At 39.7% G+C, this 22,456-nt stretch overlaps 1 protein-coding gene across 3 annotated transcripts in view; it reads right to left on the bottom strand.

Moving 5' to 3' along the window:
* Positions 1-22,456, bottom strand: part of LOC139469740 (follistatin-related protein 5-like) — a 105,109-nt gene that overhangs the window by 36,557 nt on the left and 46,096 nt on the right. For all 3 annotated transcript variants that reach the window (XM_071252006.1, XM_071252008.1, XM_071252009.1), the window contains exons 3-4: positions 1,537-2,386; positions 991-1,206 (exon numbers count right to left, since the gene is read on the bottom strand). In XM_071252006.1, the coding sequence (XP_071108107.1) occupies positions 991-1,206; positions 1,537-2,386 (1,066 nt within the window). The remainder of the gene's footprint in view (positions 1-990; positions 1,207-1,536; positions 2,387-22,456) is intronic.

Here is a 22,456-nt window from a genome sequence, read left to right on the forward strand (position 1 = left end):
TGTTGAAGTTTCCAGCATCAATGCTGTGACGCTTTCCTTAACCTTCAGGCAACTTAGTACAAAACATTTTAGAATGAAATATGCATCACCATTATTGTAATAAAACATTCTTTGAAAATGTCTGAGTGAAATATGTGCATGCCTCAAGCAGTACGGAACTCATGACAATTGTTATTGTTCGTAAGCTTTGATGCAGTTCAAACAATGCAAAACCACTTACAGGACAATTAATTGTTGAACCCAAGTAGTCTTGCAGATATTTAACACTGAACTTGAATAGTATTAACTTGTTCTGGAGGCAGTTTTGCCACAGTGAATAAAGTATGCACATCTCAAACAGTCATGAGTCATTATGGTTGAACAGTACATACAGCATGGCAAAAGTGTCCTACGGTTGAACAAATATCATGTTATTCTATATTGGACAACACCAAAGAAACACATGCTTAAAAATGTACACACAGTTTATGAACAACAATTTCTTTCATACTGTAAAGGCGACGTTTTGGTACATATCCTTGCTCATCAACTGTATGAGGATCTTTACCGAAACATCGCCTTTACCGTATCAAAGAAGTTGTTATCCATAAATGGTGTCTACATTGTCATCCGTCAACTTCTAAGTAATGCCTATCAAACAATTTAAAAGGTGATATTGTGAAGTGAAATGGGGTTTAACATCACGTCCAAGATTAATGCACATATATAGCGACGTGCATTCACGTGTTTGTGTGGCTGCTTGTACTAGTCCGGACCGATGCCGATTTTATATGCTAGCCCACTGAGATACCAAGCCGCAGTTTAACATATATAGCCCACTCAGGCACAGTATACTGACTCCGAACTGACTAGTGCTTGTTTTAGCCCTTCTATGCCGAGCGCCAGGCAGGGTAATAACAAGTACCATCATTTACATCCTTTAAAGTCAAAAGTGTTCACATATATTACATCTTTGTAAGTTGTACTTTCAACGTTAAAACTGCAACTTACCCTTGATCTTGAAGCAGATTCCTGTGTGGTCGATCTTGATGTGTTCTCCACTCACACATGCACTGCGGTGGAGCTCACAGTGGCTTGGGTACCAGTTGTTGTCCGACCCACACACTGGCTTGTAATGACCCTGACAGCCTTCAATACTGAGACAGACACAGACCTTGTCATGACACATGCGACCAACTCGGCAATCCGAATTTGACTGACAGAGAGCTGAAAGAAATAACAAAACATGTGTCATGTCTTGAGGAAAGAATAAACGGGTAATTTAGTCATTTGGTTTAACACAGAATCAAGTGAGCGAGTGAGTTTGGTTTTACGCCGCTTTTAGCAATATTCCAGCAATATCACAGCGGGGGACACCAGAAATGGGCTTCACACATTGTACCCATGTCGGGATTCGGCATGACGAGCGAAGGCTTTAACCACTAGGCTACCCGACCGCCTCCACAGAATCAAGTAATCACAACATTTACAACTAGGTGAAGCATATGAAGACATTTACCACTTTGGTGAAATCACAAGGGCAGTTTATACACGTACCGAGAGGCTTGGACTGGATGTACGTCTTCTCTTCCTTGACTGGCTTCTTCCCAGAGGGTGTTACCATGGTCATCTTCCCGTCAACCAGACCAGGTGGAGGTGGGTTGGGACTGGTTTTGAGGTCTGGCTTAGTCTTGGCATACTCCTTCAGATAAGCAGGATTCATCAGGTCCTTCTTTACAGAATGTGTATTGACATCCGGGAATGTGTCCAACATCATCTCCTTGGAGACTTCCTTCTGCTCAGCCAGTTGCTGCTTCTCATCAGCATGCTTCTCTACGGGTACAATGGCCATGTCATTGCCGTAGCTGCGGAAAGTCGTTTCCTTCGGGACTTGATCGGGTTCCTTATTCACCATGTTGACCTGAACCTTGGGAGCTTCAGTCTTGGCGTTCATCTCATCAATTTCCTTGTAATCCTTTTCTTCCACAGCTTCTTCACTGGCCTCTTCAGAGGAGTCTGTGTAGTCCTCCTCACTGGAGTCCAGATCTTCCTCCTCTTCATCTTCAATATCATCATAATCCTTACCATAATCCACATCATCATCATCATCCACAAACTTGTTGTAGTCTACATCATACTTGTCATCCCAGCCTTTCTCTTCTGTGGGATTGTATAGATGCTGCTGGGGCTGCTGGTGTTTTGCTAGTGGTTTAACACTGTCGCCCTCTGACTTGAGGGGGGCAGGTGGTGCTACAATGTCTTTAGGTTTGACAGCCTGAGCTGCAGCCTCAGTGTCCTTGTTGTGCTGGCTATCTGCCACATGGTTCTCAGACAGTTTGGAATCCTGGTTGTCTCCTCCAAACCACTGACTCCAGTCCTCGTCCCACCAATTCTTCACAGCCTTTTTCTGTCAAAAATAAATAGATACATGAAATTAGCTCCCAATCATATTTGTATTATTCATAAACTTAACTGAAAAGGAAGAGGTAAAATCATGTCATTCAAAAGCGTAATTCCCTTTTAAAACTTCATCTCATGAAATTTCAACATAACATTCTGAATAACTCCCGTCTCTGTGTATCATACTTGAAACACCACTTCAAGACATGGCCTTGAAAGATTGTAAAATTGTTGATGTGGAGGTAAGCAATATTCAATCTCTCACTGATTTTGAGATAATCTTTTGTAATTTGAAAGACTATATGTCAGTTTAGTGAACATTACACTCCAAACAATTCAGAATCTTTCTGGTTTAGGGCTCTAAAATTTCATGTTTATCAATTATGTTCAGAAAGGCTCACATGAATAAACGTGGGTTACTTCAGAGGGATTCAATCAAGGACAACACATTGTCATCTTCTGCAATAACATTCTTTCTAATGTGTATGATATTCAGTAGCATGATTCAAGAGCTTCAAGTGAACAAAAATTATGTTCCACTTAGAAGTTTAAAGTAGTTTTCTACTTCTTGGTATTAATAACCACTAAATGCCAGGCATGGGAATACATAACTATCATAAGCTTACGTCTTCTGTCCTGAATTTAACTTTTGAAGAGATATCTAATCCAATATTTAATTAATTCTATACTCGAGGTTACTTAACCACTGGATAACCTGTTTCTATGGCAATAAGATTTATTGCAAGGAACTATTCTCATGTTTTTTCTCTGTTCATCCTATTATGAAAGTCTTCCTAACCAAGATCGAAACTGATAATGTGGTTAAATTAGATAAAACATTCAAAGTCATTAGCCGCAGGCTTCTCTTTCCAATACTTTTTTTCTAATAATCATCATTGGATTCTGCCATACAAGCAAATTCCATGAATTTTTAAACTGCCTATAAATAGTGAGAAGATTGAATTAAGACAAATGAAAATTTAAAAATGCACATGGTCGTGAGAAACAACGTAATTTTCAACAGGTTCCACATGGGTGTCTTCGCTACACGGATCACTGGTTAGTGAGTTTCCTTATACAGGCATTGAACAAACTTTCAACTTTGAAGGTATTTTAGTGAGTGAGTTGGGTTTAACGCCGCTTCGAACAGTATTCCAGTTGAGTCAATCCGCATGTCAGCTTAATGTAGGAGAAAAGTCAAGTAGGGTAGGACACATTTACCCTTTTCACGAACACCTGTGTCTTCACTGATTTTCAGTGATCCATTCGTATTGTTTACATCACTATTTTGCCACCAAATGGAATCTGTTTCGTTGGATAATTAAGACTGATTATCCTCAGGCCTAGATAAAGAATTTTATCAATATGAAACAAAAAGCCAAAAATTAAAAAACAGCTCAAGTTATGTGTATTTGAAATAGCTAAATCATGCTAATACCAGAACTGAGTTATCAAAAGCACCTTATAATTTGTACTTTACTAGAAACGTGCAATTCCAAATATAACATTTGTTACATTTGACCACTTTCTATAAAGTGTTGTGTATTCATAGCTTTCGGACATGGGAGTCATGCCAATTTACACTTACAGAGGGGTACACAAAGTACATGAACTAGACTACCAGTTGTCATACGTTCATTTTGTGGAAGCCTCTGTGACTGAGTGGGTTAGAATGCTGACTTTGTGTGCTGGAGATTAGGTGCCTCATTCTGAGAGTGTGGGTTCGAATCCCGGACAGGACTCAACCCAAAAGAATTGAAGAATTTGTACTTTACTAAGAAAGTGTAATTCCAAGCATAACATTGTTATGTGTACTTTTTCCTATTATCAGGTAACTGATCAGAGGCTGCTCTGCCCTGGAATCTGCCCAGTCTGTATTGGAAGCTCACTACACTTAGTCTGGGTATCCTATCAACTTGCATTAGAAGCTCCTGAACTGGGTGTTCCATTTTAAAGGAGTCACTCTCTTGCTTCTTTATATCTCACTGCAAGGTAACATCGCTCTTGCATGCAGCACACAATGTTTCATCTCTGCCCTACTGATAGAGCTGCATGTTCTGCCATCATCAAACAGGCTCATCCATCTTTAACAATGGAAGCCTAAGTATAGATGGTAGCTCTGAAGTAGCATGAATACTTTAAACAGTATTCTAGTTATACCACAGCATGTTAGCTTAATGTGGGAAGAAAGCTGAAGTGATGCAGGTCTCAGATGTTTATTACTTTGGTGAAAACCATGACCACACGGGTATGGAGCTCAGAAAACTATACTATAATCTGGAGGAAGCGAGATTTGAACCGATGATCACAGGATCCTGGCATGCCCAAGGGGCGCAACTCTGCAAAGCAACTGGCTGGCATAATTGGGACTTCTGAGATGAACTCATGCATGTGCACAGAGTGTGCAGTGTGAGTGAAAGTTGTCTGTACAAATGTCTGTAAAAATCAGCGAACAAGTGATAAGTGGAATGAGCATTAACCAACCCTTCAGAAGACCAGGACATGTAATATACCAGTTGTGTTAGGGATGGGCCTGGATAAATATTCTCACAGGAACCTGAAAAGGCTCATTTTAAGGGAATTGTTTCTACTTGCACCAGGTGAATGTTGACATGAAAACCAAGTTACACCAGACAAAACCAGGTTGCACCCTGGTCCCATAAATTTATCAAAGTTAAAACATAGATGCATAAACTGGTCTAAATAGGTCAAGTCTCAGATCTCTGATGACTGTGTCACGTGTCATGAATTAAACTTAACACAGGGATTAGTGATGTAGTACGGTAAATAAAGCATACAGATATTGATTGTGTTCGAAGATTGGACAAATAAGGGTTAGTCAGACAAACGTGAATACTTTTTACATGCAAATAGTGCATGTGGACTTAAATATTAGGTTGCATTTTTCAAAAATAGGTTGCACTGGTGCATGTTTTATGTCGTCAAATCGAGCCCAGGTTAACCACAGCATCCATCCATTCAAGGACAAATGTTGAATACTGTTTCCAGTCACGTCGTCAGATTGACATCTCGATCGTTGGACCTGCACTTAGTAGAACTACTGGACAGCTGCACGCTCATTTTGACATCAGTGCAATGGCAATATATACAATATGACCTGATACTAAAGTGCCCATTATTCATACTGCTGCATTATTCACAAACAAATACTAATACGTCAGATGATATCCGTGACAGGGTAATCTCGTGGGGTTCACAAACTCTATTGTCTACTGGCCTGCCTAATGGAAAATAAACCTCGTGGAGAGAACAACAACTTACTCGCACTTTGGGTACTCAGAATACATGGAAAATAAACAATAATGTTACCTGGTAGCTACACTTTATACAAAGGACCATCTAAAGCCTTTACACATTTGAAAAACTATTTCATAAATTTGTTTTGACATTTTCATAAACCTAACTCAAGTTGAGCTTCAGGGAGACAACTTTTGTCACAAAATCACAGGATTAAAATAGTACTATTGCGTGCAGTCACATGATGTCCATGTGACATTAGCATGACGTAAGTATTGCCATGGTTTCAGTCAGGGGTCCGGAAAATTTTAAATCCCAGTTGGACGTTAGTATTTTGGCCACGCCCCCTTCAAATAGCATATTTTAGTACGACTTTTCAAACACATTACAAGTTGTTATGTACAGTGTTCCCTCATTATTGCGCGCTTCAATATAGCGCTAATTCGGTTATAGCGTGGTAATGAATGGCTCTGAAAATTTACTAATATTTTTAATAAACACAAGTTTTCCAATGACAAGATGTTTTCCCCCATCTCAGAAAACATTATCAGCTGATCACTGCAATCACGTAACACCGGAAATACCAGTCAACAAATCCGAACTGAAGTACCCAATGTAATCCTATTATTATAATATCTAGTAATAAAAAAAATGTTCGTTGTTTATCTGGACTAATGTTTGTAATATATTTTATTAATTATATTCGAAATTTCATTCAATAATTATAATAATGTTTACAATAATTTTGGCGAAATCATATGCGACGTGATTGGTAGATTGCACATCTCACCGTTATTTACAGCAACCACAGTCAGTTTACCGCTATTGACGCCTTGAAACGAACTTTAGTTGCAAGAGAATGCATACACATCAAGGCCGTAGCTAACTTTTTTTGACTGGGGGGGGGCAAATATTTGTACAAGTATCACTTGTCCCCAACTTGTATTTCCATGATTCAAATAAAACTGTTTTCTATAAAAAAAAATCCAGGGCTGGCTACGGCATTGCACATATCATAAATGCCGTACCATGACTCGCTAAGAGCCATATTTGAGGCAGTTTTTTACTATTAAATGTCAAAATAACATTTTCGCAATCGAAATACATGTAGCGCGGGAAGTCTCTACAGTGACTGGGCAAAATCGTTCAATACGTCAAAAAATGTCCTGCATACCATCTGTACCAAAGTGCTACGCTTATGGTTCTTATAATTTTAAGTATATATGGTGAAGATGCAACTAAAATAACACGATATTGGAATATATTATTCCTGATGAAATAATAATTTCAGATACAATTTCTTCCAACCATTGCATCAAAATTCTTTGAAGTTGTATCATTGGGTATTGGGTATTATTACAGATAAACTGCCACAGCATCACAATGAGTAGTATACAACATGCACAATGTACCATAGATCAGAAATGTAGGCCTTTATAGCCTTCTAACATCTCCTTCGAAAGCCCCTTTAAGTGATACAATACAATCGCTAGCTCTGTTTGTGTACTATGCTGCTGTATGCCCCAAAGGCAGGTGCCCTTCAGGGTATCAAGACCCACAGTTACTGTTATTTACAATTAACGTAAGCCAAGTTCCTTCACGCAGAACATGGACCAACTGCATGTGATGGGCACTCAACGAGAACTATTACTACCATCCTCTCCCTGGACAGAAGCACCAGACAATGTAAACATCACCCTCGGCACAGATTAATTCATCAATGGTCACTAATTTCTATACTTGATGTTTGGACATTGGTTCCGAGAGCAGATTAATGCAGTGGCAAGGGTATGGAGTATGGCACCTCATTTGTTACAGCTAACAGGATCCCAGCATCCCTAGGAGCCAAAGAGTACACCAGGTAAACGTCCACTGTTCCGATGTTACCATAATCAGAGAAGCAAATAGTTTATGTGACAGAGATACGAGCATGAATGACCTTAAGACCTCATAATCATGCTGTGCCTCATAATCATGTCAATGACAACTCATGTTCTCCCTCATAATGTCTTGTAACCTTTCAAATTATATTCTGCTAGGCCTATGCTTCTGCATAAGGATACAGCTGCTTTTTTGACAACCCTCAGAGTAATAGACCTGCAAAAAGTTCAACATGCCCTTTCTGCGCGTTCTTATGAAAACCATTAATGGTGAGGTGAGGTGAGGTGAAACGGGGTTTAACGTCGCGTCCAAGATTATTGCACTTATATAGCGACGTGTATGCACATGTGTGTGTGTGTGTGTGGCTGCTTATACTAGTCCGGACTGATGCTGATTAATAGTGCTAGGCCATTGAGACACTATGCCACAGTTTAACATGAATACCCCACTCAGACACAGTATACTGACTCCAAGCCCACTAGTGCTTGTTTTTGCCCCTTATTGCCAAGTGCCAGACAGGGTAACAACAAGTACCATCTTTCAACGCCTTTTGGTATGAAGCGGCCAGGGATGAAGCCCCGGAAAACAAGTAATGACTAAGATATGTAGTAGTAGTCTTCAGAGATTGCTTAGTTAAATATTTCACTGAGAATACTCATGCTGCATGTCCGTCCACGTTTCAGTCCCGCCACGTTTCAGTCCCTCCACGTTTCAGTCCCTCCATCTGGTTCATTAAGTTCCCAACAGTGACCCTGAGCAACAATCCATACTACTCTACTATCGATATTTAATATGACTTGCATATACATAACCATATGATCAGTCGGGGATGTCCCCATCAAACTTTGAATACTCCTGTGAAGTGGATCAGCTCTGCATCAAGATATAACATGTCTTAACAGACACAGTTCATAAGATCTGTTCATGTGAAATGTAGACAGCAGATAGAGCTCAGTGGTGCAGTAGATCAAGTGACTGACCAGAACATGTTTGTTTGTTGTTTGTTGCTTAACGTGTTCCCAGAAGAGAACACACGCGTCACGGATCAAACAGATCACAGGCGTTCAGCAAGAGAACACATGCTGTAGGAAATGGAACATTTATATTCTGTGGCAGCCCTTGGACATTTCCAGTGTTCTATATTAGAGCACTTTAGAGTGTTTGTTTGTTGTTTTACACCGCACTCAGCAACATTCAGCTATATGACGGCAGTCTGTAAATAATCAAGTCTGGACCAGACAATCCAGTGGTTGATATCATCGGCATCAATCTGGGCAATTGTGATGCGATGACATGCATCAACTAAGTCAGCGAGCCTGACCACCCGATCCCATTAGTCGCCTCTTTTGACAAGCACAGACGTCTGTTAACCCTGGATCTTCATGGATCTTTACGGGTTGACTGCCCAGAGTACAAGGTCAATGGTTTCATTCAAATGACATTACAAAATGGTACATGTACCTGTGCTCGGTGTCTGAGGGACGAATCCATGTTCAACTGTGGCATGGTACTACTATTAAACCTGGTAGAAGTCCAGACTAGTACAAGCAGTGAGAAAGACATGCACACACGTTGCCATAGAAATTAAATAATCTGGAACGTGACACACCATTAATCCCCATTTCACCTCACATATTACAAACTCATAGTTCTCGTTCAATGGAAACAAATTATCACATTTACCTCATGCAACCTGCGAGTGAGTGAGTGAGTGAGTGAGTGAGTGAGTGAGTGAGTGAGTTAAAGGCTTTATGCCACTTTTAGCAATAGTGAATCAAACCCAAGTCTTCGGTGTGACAAGCATTGTTGAAAGGTTTAACCACTAGGCTAGCCCACAAGCCCAATTATATATTAGATGCAACGAGGGGGAAAGGCATTTCTAGGACATGAGTTTGAGTTTCTAGAAGACCTTCTCCCAAGCACCTACAAGCAGTTAAGCAGAAGACATAACATGAATGAACAAGATCTACTCATTCATTTATTATAAGGATCCAGGATGCATTCAAGAGTACAACACAGAACTGCAAAGCATTTCAAAGATTCAACCTTCACTATTCATCTCAACAAAGAGCCCTCAATATCAGAATACAAGACACATTGCTGGGGATTTCACCTTTGCTACCAAGCATGCAAAACAACACTGTAAGACCTGAATACATTGGGCGCAGTTTGAGGCATACAGTGAAATGCAGAGAGTGCCATTTAGCAATGTCGCAGTGTGATTATGGGCCCGTGTAATGATAGTCCGTATAAACTGCAGCAATTCTCTTCACGTAATACATTACAGCAATAAAACAGCATGGCAGAGGCAAGTACTGCACATAATCGTGATCTAACTCCTGTCTCTACACGGAGGCCAGCAGAGGTTGCCTGTGGCCTGATCCAGCCCACGCCACAGTTCTCATCGGACAATTTCTTTATTGATTTTTCAGCGGGAGATTATCTCTGAGAAAAACGACAATAACAATATGCCATGAAATCAATGACGGCCTTCTTGGAACAACAAACGATCAATTTATCCTGTTTTCTCTTGAACTTCTAAGCAAGCACACTTGAGGATTCATTAAAATCTTTGACAAATGCAACAGTCAAAAATTGATCAAACACTGCTCTAATGGCCATGATTGCATGTCTAACTTTCGTACAAAAAAAATATTTCTAGTCTCATCCTTTTTTTCTTCTCTTTGATGACATTTTAAAACTGAGTAAACACTATTATGAAACATTAACATCAGTTGTGTTGTAACCATAGTAACAAATTCAATAATAATCTATAGATAGATCGCAAAAACTTGTGTCACTTTGACATCTTCGACACAAAAAGAACACATCAAAGATCAGGCTTTCCACATTTCTTCAATAAAAAACATGAGGCTCTGTAGCTCACCTGCCTGTATTTCAATATATTTGAAAAAGTAAGTGAGTGAGTATGGTTTTACGTCGCTTTTGGCAATATTCCAGCAATATCACAGAGGGGGACACCAGAAATGGGCTTCACACATTGTACCCCCGTTTGGGAATCGAACCCGTGTCTTCGGCGTGATGAACAAACGCTTTAACAACCAGCCTACCCGACCGCCCCCATTTGAAAAAGGACTGAATCATCCATAATCACCCACTTATGGCTTGGTTCTATAATATATGCATCTCGCTTATCTTCTGGAAACTTAATTGACGTGAGCAAAAAAGAAATTTAGATGACTATCATATACTTGGAAATGTCAATAAGTCAATGGAAATGAGAAACCAAAAGCCATCCATATTCACCACCATTTTCCTGTGCTTGCAATGATATTTGGAAGAATCTACTGTTCTATGGCATAAAGGGCTGTATACATTAAATCTGCTGACATTATGTAATGAGTCAGTGAGTTTGGTTTAACGCTGTTTCTAAACAAATTCCAGTTGTATCATGAGGCGTCAGCTTGATGTAGGAGAAAAGCCCCAAGTGATGCAGGTCTCAGATGTTTACCACTGGTAAAACCAACGAGCACCATACCCTGACAAACCTAGAAAGTAATTGCCGTGAAATGGGATTCAAATCCACAATCATAGATTTCTTGCATGCCTAAGGGACCCAGCTGACTGGACAGAGAATTGCTGCACCCTACACCACTGAGCCATCCCACACCACTGCATGTAATAAACACTCAGACAGAACAGTAGAACCCATATCATGCAAAATAAAAACGTGGAATGAAAACAATACCATACAGAAATAATAGTAAATTAATTATTAATCCAAACACACCAAAAGGTATATTTTCATCTGATTTATATCATATGTTGAAGTCAATAAAAAAAATATTAAAAAAGATAATGGTTTCACTTTCCAGAGTTTGAATGATATGATTTGTGAGCTAATAGGAGGACGTTTTGTGAGCTAATAGGTGATGTTTTGTAAGCTAATAGATGATGTTTTAGATTCTACAAAAGAAATTCCTTTACAAAGGGTTCCTGACAAAATCCATGGAGTTGTTGTTTTTAATGCTTGGAGAAATACAGTGATAATGGTGTCACTCTCCAGGATTTGTTTGACATGATTTGTGCGCTGTTGTTCAGTAGGTGTCCTGGATATTTTCACCCTGGGCGAAAGCCTATAAATGTCACACTGTTTTCATTAATAATGCACAAAAAATCTATCAAATGATCTAAATTGTAAATTGGAAGAAGCATGTGAGAAAACGTTGTTTGTGTGAGTATGGTTTTAATCCGCTTTTAGCAATATTCCAGCAATATCACAGCAGTGGATCAAGCAATGGGTTTCACACGTTGTGTCCAAGTGGGGACAAACAAAGGACTTCACCATGATGCAAAGAGAGCTGAGGGTAAAATACTAGCATCTACAGATGGAAACTTCTCCAAATATAACTGAATGCATGTTGTTTTACACCAGTCAGTAAGACTCCAGTTACATGACAACAGCATCTAAATAAACAAGGCTGGGCCAGGCAAACCAGTGACCAGCAAATGAGCAACAATCCACACACCTCACCGCTACCCATTATTCGTTTGTTTGTTGGTTGTTTCACACCGCACTCAGCATTATTCCAGCTATATGAAAGCAGACTATAAATAATCAAGTCTGGACCAGACAATCCAGTGATTGAGAACATGAGCATCGATCCACGCAGCAGGAATACGATGACATGCATCAACCAAATCAGAGAGCTTGACCAACCGATCCCATTAGTCACCTATAATGACAAGCATACTCGCCTTTCATTTTTTTAATATGACAAACATGTACTTGGAACTTCAAACTCTGCTGGGGAGTATTGAACATAAATATCAGGACACCTGGAAGGATGCCACTAGCATCTCTTCGTGTTGATTACAGGTGTTCATGTTCAAAGGTGGGAGGTATCAATAAACATGGCTTTTCTCTTGGGGTTGAGTCCAGGTGTTTCAAGGTCAAGAACTTGCCACAAACATGGCTTTTCTCTTAATGTCAACTTCAGGTGCTGGGACACCTTGCAAGACTGTTTTTAGTGCTAGCCAACTGAGATACCATGCTGCAGTTTAACATACTTCACTCAGACAAAGTATACTGACTCTGAGACGACGATTACTTGTCTTAGACCAATAATGCCAGCGCCAGGCAAGGTAACAACAAATAACATCTTTTAACGTCTTTTGGTATGACAGGACCGGGGATCGAGCCCCGGACCTTCCCCTCTATGGGCTTACACTCTTCCACTAGACCACGATGGCAGTCATTCCACAAATGAAGTTAAAAGTGTCATGACAGCCCTCAATTAAATCTTGACCTATATTGAAACCTTCTGTTACATTCCCTCTTTCTACTATGCTGGATGTTCACAGAATGGTTATAAACAATAAACACAGCGAATGATGTGGGTTTGTATTGAGTAATAAGAACCATAACAGCAGCAAATGAAGTTTGGCTGATTGTCTGCAGTCAAGCTCCAAGTGTGAAATTATCGTGGAGGAAGATTGGCTCATGGCCAACTTGCTGTCATTCTTTTCCTTGCACCTCTGTAAAGAAATGTCTGGTGCCAGCCCACAAGGCCTGATCTGATAGACACACCATAACATAAGACATACAAACAGAAATAAGTCCAGACGAAATAATCAATAGAAGTATGTTTTACAACAAAAAAAAAGATAAATAATTAATTGCTACATGAATGTATATTTAACTTATGTAAAAACACCCACTTCTCAACATGCTGGTTCAAATTAATGACCACAGGAAATTGTTTTTGTTATTTTTGTATCTACAAGAGTTACAGTGCATAACAAATATTTTTAAACTTTCTTCATATATAACAACACGAGCCCTGATATCAGGGTGGCATTGCTGTTTATGTGTATCTTCCAGTGTAAAGCCCATAGATCCTAATTGCACTACATGATGAAATTTAGTTAGCAGATGAGGGAACTGCTGATGCAGACACGGAAAGTTAATTACTTTGCCCTAGACTAATTGCTGGAGACAATCCATCAGTCAGATTACAGCTACTGCTGGCTCATGCCAATAACACGACCAATAACATTACCAAGATTCCCTCTGCATACTAAAACCAGTCTGTGAAGCATCCTACAGAACTTATCTTGTATATTGTCAGGACATAACACTCATCATTTCACATTCATATCCAAAAGGGAGCAAGTTACTCGCTCTGTTGTTTTTTCAAAAAGAAAGCAGCCACAAGAAGTTATATAGGGTCGAACAGATAATCAGAAGATGGTGATATTCTCAATAAAGCCATGACCTCAAACAAAAGGGTCATTAAGATATACAAATAGCTGGCTGTCAAGAACAAGTGATATTAAATACTTTATCTGTTGCATGCAAGATCCCATAAAGTAAATACTAAAGGCACCCTGTGTCTGCGGTAATAGTGATTTAGAGTTGATAGGCACATCACTGATCCTACTAGCCCTTGTCGGACTATCGCCATGCAGAGAGAAGCCAGTGCTGATTGTATTGCATTGTTGGACTTCACCATGACCATGATGCAGAGAAGCCAGTGCTGATAGCCCTTTTGGACTTCACCATGACCGTGATGCAGAGAAGCCAGTGCTGATAGCCCTTTTGGACTTCACCATGACCATGATGCAGAGAAGCCAGTGCTGATAGCCCTTTCGGACTTCACCACGACCGTGATGCAGAGAAGCCAGTGCTGATTGTATTGCATTGTTGAACTTCACCATGACCGTGATGCAGAGAAGCCAGTGCTGATTGTATTGCATTGTTGGACTTCACCATGACCGTGATGCAGAGAAGCCAGTGCTGATTGTATTGCATTGTTGGACTACACCATGACCGTGATGCAGAGAAGCCAGTGCTGATTGTATTGCATTGTTGGACTTCACCATGACCGTGATGCAGAGAAGCCAGTGCTGATTGTATTGCATTGTTGGACTTCACCATGACCGTGATGCAGAGAGAAGGCAATGCTGATTGTGTCAATTTATTTCTCACAATAAGCAAAAGTTTTTGTCAAAATCAGGGCTAGAGTTTAGTCACGGCCTGCATCATTTATAGTCTGTGGGTTCTGCATATTTTTTTTTATTTCAAACACTGATTGTACATGCAGATCCAATTTATAGTTGCTGCCATTATGTAGTCATGGATACAGTGGAGATACCTAGAGAGAAAAATCACTTCTGTGTTTCCGCCATTTTGTCAATCAATTGCGAAGGAAAACATTTTTTTTAATGTATTTCTGCGTAGATTTTAGGATAAAAAAATACAAATAATGAGCCTTGTTATATTTTTTACTCAACCAGAACAGAAAAAATATTGCAATATGTATTGTTTGAAAAGCGTATTGCACAATACATGCACAATACATGCACAGTCCTACTGAACCATTATGAATTTCAGTTGGAAACATAACTACAGTTATTGGCTGAAGCAGACACTGCTTGTAGAACCATTGAGTGATGTGGCTGGATGTGCAAAATATGAATGAGCGGAGGTGATATGTGTTGTGCTTTACAATGTTAGCATTTCGATGCATCACATGATACAATAATATTGATGCACGACCATGAGTCATGATGCCAGATGTACCACAGCAACAAGCACACCTACTGTTGTCGAGGTGTCTATACACACTTGTTCTGCAGACTCGGCTATGACGCACTGACAAATCTCATAGATTACGGTGTCTGCTATAACTTACTGATGGATGGACTTGTTGATCAGCCATGTAATACGGTTATTATTACCTGCACTATGGGAGCTTTTAGTACAAATTAACACTGACATTCATTTTTTGTCAAATCTGATTTGTAGGAGTATTGACTGAGCTATTCAACAGTTTATATAAGACAATTATTACTGTATTCATGATAATAAGTGCCTTGGGCACTTGGAAAATTGATAAACTGCATTTGAGGAGAGATGCCTGGATAAGTGTGGCATAAAAATGCATAAAATAATTTAACCATACAAAACTTAAATTTGTTTTCAGAAATCGAGTGACAGGGAAAATCTTTAGTTCAAACGTTTTTGAAACTGTACTATAATGCACACAAGAAATTAGGGCTGTCATGTAACTGCTCAGTCACAGTAGGGTAGTCGGGATTTCTTTACAGATGGGTCTAAATATGGTTGGGGCTAATACGAGAGCAGGGTGCTTAATACGGCAAGTATGGTATGCAGTAGGAATGAAATGCTTCCAGCAATCTCCCACCCTTGAAGCACCTGCAGCTGACATGAAGTGAAAAAGCCATGCCTTCAGCTTGAATCATACAGATCCATAAGTACTGCATTAATGCTGAACTGAAGCTACCTTCACAAAACTGAAAATGTCTTCAGGCAACACTGTTGCAATATCAATCTGTATGTCTTGTTTTTTTCAAATCTTCTCATAAATATGTAATAATGATCAATTGAGTGAGTGAGTGAGTACGGTTTTACGCCGCTTTTAGCAATATTCCATCAATATCACAGAGGGGGACACCAGAAATGGGCTTCACACATTGTACCCATGTCGGGAATTGAACCCGGGTCTTCGGCATAACGAGAGAACGCTTTAACCACTAGGCTACCCGACCGCCCAGTGTTCAATTGATAGATGACTGAATCAACAGATATGATTACTTACATAGGTACATTTAATGAATAAAATGCACATACCAGCTGGCTTAACAAATGAATAAAAAACTGTTTTATTACAACTGAGGGGACTAATCGGTGTAGATTCTAACAAGTACATCTTAATAAGGATGTTAATCTATACACCAAAACGCCCACTCAGTTGTGATGAAGATGCTTATCCATAAGAACATGTCCTTGTATAACTTAACTGCATCAATCACAATACTGAATATAATAATGTAAAACTGGAGGCAACTTTCCTCACGTCAACCAGTCACCAACAATTTCTCATAATAAACTCATTAATTATTGATGCTTTGCTTTATCCTACACAAATTATCTAAATAAAATATCAGCCCAAATGAGGCAGATATGAATGCCAAGGAAACGAGCATTTAGTCGTGACTGCAGTCTGGTGGCCCAGTTTGGACTGAAGCCAGGAGGGCATGCTGGTCATGTATTATGTATGGTGTCCTCCTGATGTTGGTTACAGAGTCTCCGTCTAGATCCCGCATGTGACGGGCAGGACATGCAAGCCTATTTCAGATCCCTGATTGATTAACATGTTCTCTAGCCAGTTTACTATGTGCAGAAACTGTAATTTGAAATCTGATTAGAAACTCAGACATGATCTTGTGAATAGATGATTATCATCAGCGTGATGTCAAGATTTCAACCCTATTCTTGAACAACCATATTGGCAAGTCACAATTTTCTCTTTTTTCGAAAGAAAATTGTTCCACGTGATATCAAAGGATGAGGATCCCGGGATAGCATGAAGCTAATGCATACTGTAAGCTGATTTGGTTTGCATGAAATAACCATTTCTAACCTTATCACTCCTTCAATAGTAATCAAAAAGGAAATTAACTGCAATAATTTCGGATCTAAATATAAACACCAAACGTGTTTCATACTTTGACTCTTTTCTACTTCCAGAAGCCTTGTAGTTATAAACTTTTATCAAGTGTTGATCTATTTGATATCAAAAGACACTCAGGTAGGATTTTCCATAAATTGTTAACAAAACAGAAGGTCTGAACTAAGGTTGGATAACTGGTAACCAAAAGATATTTTTGAGATGTAAAGTTTCTACAGTATGGAGGGAACCGCGGAGTCATTAGGAACAGCCTGACCATGGACCTGTGCACCGTCTCCTTTTCCCATCTCAACATCGATATCTACCAGCCTCTGACATTTCCCAACTACCTGTGACAACCAGCACAGGGACATGTTCTGTCCGGCATTGGCACTGACAGACACAATCTCTCCAGTTGTACTTCTAGATCTAGCCAGACAAAGAATAATAAATAATGGATGCTGAAAGTTGCAACGTCACAGTGATGCTTGGCATTTTAATTAACCTGTGCCATTTATTCCACAAATAGTCATATGAAGTCCCTGTAGTAACCTTCCTGGTCACCTCACCCACCAGGGCACAGGTCAGTTGTCACGATCTTCCTGGTCCATCACTGTGCTCATACTGGTATTGATCATGAATCCAGTGAAGTGAGTGACTCAGTCCGAGACATACCCCAGGTTTGTTGTTCTTTGGCACAGTACTCATCAACATTCCAGCAATATGACAGCAGCCTGGAAAGTAATCTGGACCAGATAATCCATTGATTGATATTATGAGCAACAATCATGCCATTCGGGCACGCTGACACCCAATCAACCACACCGAGTCTGACCATCGATCCCTTTAGTCAACCCTTACAATCAGCCAGGTTGCAGGGGAATCACTCTAACCTAGAATACCCATTAGGGGCAACATTCCAAAACAGACTCGAACAATGTTCTTCACAAACTGCACCAAAATAGAGACAGTATCTGGAATAAGCAGTCAGGAATATTACAGCTATATCAGAGCCGTGAAGATCCAGGTTAGAATAGGTTTTCAGGAACCCATGCTTGCTGTAAGAGGCGACATGCTTGTTGTAAGAGGTGACTAACAGGATCAGGTGGTCAGGTCCACTGACTTTGTTGATGCATGTCATCGTATCCCAATTGCATAGATCAATTCTTATGATCACTGATTTGCCTGCACCAGACTCGATTATTTACAAACCGCCATCATACAGCAGGAATATTGCCGAGTGTGCTTTAAACAACAAACTAACACTAAAACAAACAGCTATATCATGGCAGCATGTAAATAACCCGATGACAAGCACACCCGTGGTCAATTGCATGAACAACATTCCACACCATCAGATATGCCACACTATGACACACACCAGCTAAGTCACACACGGCCACCCCGTCCTCATGGAGTCAGCTCTAACAACAAGCATAGGGTCCTAGAGACCTGTTGTCCTCCTTCAACATGTTCAATCCCAATGGGTGAAAACACTGAGCTAACTCCACAAACACTTACTGTTCCATCAACCCTCTAAATCTGCAATTTCAGTAATTAACTGACTAAATTTGTGTTCACTAACGGGACCATCTAAGACTGTGGAGCACTTGGTTGACTGCAAGCATATCTTCATTGATGCTCCCTGGATTTACACACACATCATTGAAATGATCCTAGCTGAGATCACTTGACTGGCACATTCTAGACTGTTCTGCCACATTAGAACAGTGTATTGTGTTAGTTCAATAAATGCTGATCAAATACCATAAAAGCCCGACCACGCCCTATCAATCACGTGAACACGCTCAGACACTGCTGCCCCCGTGTCTCACCTCAGGAAGGTCCATCAGTTTCGGTCTACTCCTATACTTTTAACCTATGGCACTTATTCCTGAAATGACAGTTTCTGCCTGGCAATATCCCCTTCCCACAAGTTTAGGCTCTGAGTGGAGGAGGTTATTAAGATATTGTTGCCCTATCAGATGGAGCCCATTCAGTCTAGGCAGTTTGCTCCAAACATGGGTATCCTGAGACTCCCCAAACTCCCTTCCAGCCACTAGATATATATCACAGACAGTTGTATATTAACAAAGTGTCATATTTTCATATGTATAATGCACATTTTGACCCAAATAAGCCGAGCAGAGGGAAGAGAATATTATAGAGGCAGACAACGGGGTTTTGTTTTTTCCCTTAGCGAAAAACATTACTGCACGTAACAACGGAAATTGCAATGAAAAAAAACCACTGACTCCTCAAAATGTTCCACACACAAAAACTAACTGATGATATACCAAAGTGCCACAATAAGGATTATTATTGCCACTCAAAATCATACCAGCAGCAACTAAAATAACAAGCTATCAGAATATTTAATTCCTCTTATAATAATAGTTTCACTTTTATTTCCTCCAATCCTTACATTCAATATAATTTGAGTTACTACATAGGGGAACCATGAAGATCCGGGGTAGAATAGGTCTTCAGCAACCCACGCTTGTCTCCCCCCGTGAAGATCTGGGGTAGAATAGGTCTTCAGCAACCAATGCTTGCCATGAAAGGTGACTATGCTTGTTGTAAGAGGCGACTAACAGGATCGGGTGGTCAGCCTCGCTGACTTCGTTGATGTATGTCATCGTATCCCAATTGCGTAGATGGATGCTCATGATGTCAATCACTGGATTGTCTGGTTCAGACTTGATTACTTACAGACCACTGTCATGTAGCTGGAATAGTGCACTTAACAAACTATTACATAGGGTATTTTACTGCTCAGAGGGAGAAATCATTTACAGAAGAATGCCATTTCCAAGTTATGTTAGAAGAAAAATGCATCTGATATTATCAATTACTGTTTATACAAAATGTCAAGCATAACTGGCAATACAATTAAAATTGAATTTAATCACCTTGCAATTTTTTTATTGCAAAATGTACATTAACATTAACTTTTTTTATCAAATTCGTAAAAACTCCTTCAGCATCTGAAGTATAACACTATGACACATTGTGTATGTGTGTTATACACCAGAAAATAAAGTAGCTATGTTGTCCAATGTGATATATAAAGCTCATATTCACATTTCAATCTCAGACATTATTCATGTTAATCACTCATTACTTTCTGACCATCTCCTGAACTTGAACCAAAGGACAAATTCATATATGCATGGCATATTTGATTAAGTAGACACAGTCTGAATAATGACATCTGAACCAACAATATTTCTTCCTGCGAAGAGCCTTTTCTACAAACACTATCACCACATTCTGTTGACCTCAATATTCAGACCTATGTGAAAATCAAACATACTCCACAACCTGCTGCCTAAATACAAGCAATTGAAATACACAGGCAGACCCTTTGACTGATGCTATTTACTCCCAAGAATGACTGCTTCTGACCGACTACTCCTATCCCTCTGTGGAACCCTCATCACAAACCAATGGAGGGGATTACAAGGACACTGTTACTCAATCAGCCATTACTAGCAAGGGACATATCTCTCGAGAACATTTGGCTGTCATCCATGCCTATCATTTTGATTTTGATACAAGCTGTGCTCGATGGCAGTTATGGCTCCCCTGCCAAATCTTAATCATCACCAGGCCATGCCATCTGGTGGGGATGGAGCCTATTCCCTTGGCACAGCAGCCTTGAAATACAGTCATCACAATCACCATTGCATGGGTCTCACATTTCAATTAAGTCTAGCGCAAGGTAACAAGAGTCTCCAGACCTATGCAAGTTTGAAATGGGACAAGCAAGGTCCTGATAATTACTCGTCTTCCACCATGTCATTAGCAAACTGAAATGATCCTTACCATGTTGGAGTGAGTGAGTGAGTGAGTGAGTGAATGGGCTTTTATACACCAGTCAGGACTATTACACCTATAACCTGCAGCAACTAATGCAACAAGGAAGCAAACTGGTCAATTTGGCGTTCGAAGAAGCAATTATACTCAACATCACGGTATGCTGACTCACACAATTAGCATGGCAACACCTGAAAGGGGCCCCATTCGAATACTCAGCAGCTATTGTGGAACTCCTTTCCATGGGAAAAATGGTTCATCTTTTTCAATTCCTTGAAGTGTTACACCACTTATCGCCAGCTGTCCTCCTGTTAAGTGTTTGTGGTATTTGAGGAACAGGAAGATGATTGCATGACTCTATTACCACCACTTATCTCCAAAGGACCAATCTTACTACACGTCTACCCAGCCATGTGACTCATTTAGGAGGAACTGGCCAGCACTGTATAACACAGTGAATGATCAAGATGGCTTCAATGTTGTTGTCACTGCATTGTGTGAAGATCTGGGCAAGAATTGGTCTCAGCAACCCATGCTTGTCACAAGAGGCAACCAACTCACTTACTGCAGTTGCCCTCATAATAAAACAGGTCCTAGGAACCATGACAACATTTCTGATACGCCTATGAGACACTGCTCCGACTTCATTATTTCCACTTACGATGACCCAAAACACTGTAACATAATGCCCTACATAAAAAAAAACACTATTAGTATTTCTTAGTACAAATTCCATGCATATCAATACAAATCACATTACTTTGAAAACAAATTAGTATCAATCATCATGTCTGTCCCACCTAAACAACAGATTGTATTTTTCAGAAACATTTGGAGAATCTTGGAAAGATCATTATTTGAAGATAACAATCCAAACAATTAACAAGTATCTTGATTTCAACAATGATACAGAACTCAATCCACAGACACTCATTACTCAAAACAGCTTACAATCACAAGAAACAGGCAGATAGCAGCATCTTCAAATATCAGATGCTTGACTGTCAAGTAACTGAAATCTCTTAGATGAGCTTTGAGTCAAGCATTATCAAAGATAACATCTAAATGACCAATGTGCTTAAAACAAAGTCCCATAAACTAAACAATACACTCAAAATTTCTACCTACAATAGAAGTCCTGTGCCTGCCTGAACAAGTTTACATGAAATATATGAAAAAGTACCATTTCCTGTCTATACTTTTGCAAAATTAGAGTATTAAGCATAAAAAAAACACATCGGCATTCCACCAATCCTTAACTTCACAGCGATGAAATATTAACCACATAATTGATTTTCAGACTTTACTCATGTTTATTTAATGCTTTCTTTTTTTTAAACTTCTAAACTCCCTTGGCAACTGTAAACATCCCCAATCCCTTGAAAACTGTAGAAAGAATTTGCCACGAAAATTTCCAACCGTTTTCAAGCGAAGCCAAATCCCTTGAGAGCCATCCTGAAAAGCTGGATGACATACACAGACAATGTAGACCACTCAGAAACTCATAATGATAAAAAGTGTCTGTTCTCAATATTCAATATCAATCTGCTCTCGAAAGACTCTGACATTTCATCCGACCCTCACTGGTGCGATAGGACAGAAACAACAGCTATAGATCTATGGTGTAGATCTACGACATAAAGCATTCATGGAACACACAATCAGTGCAATAGACAGCCGCC

This window comes from Haliotis cracherodii, unplaced genomic scaffold, assembly GCF_022045235.1.
Source record: "Haliotis cracherodii isolate W230 unplaced genomic scaffold, xgHalCrac1.p SCAF_2, whole genome shotgun sequence".
NCBI classification, from domain to species: Eukaryota; Metazoa; Mollusca; class Gastropoda; order Lepetellida; family Haliotidae; genus Haliotis; species Haliotis cracherodii.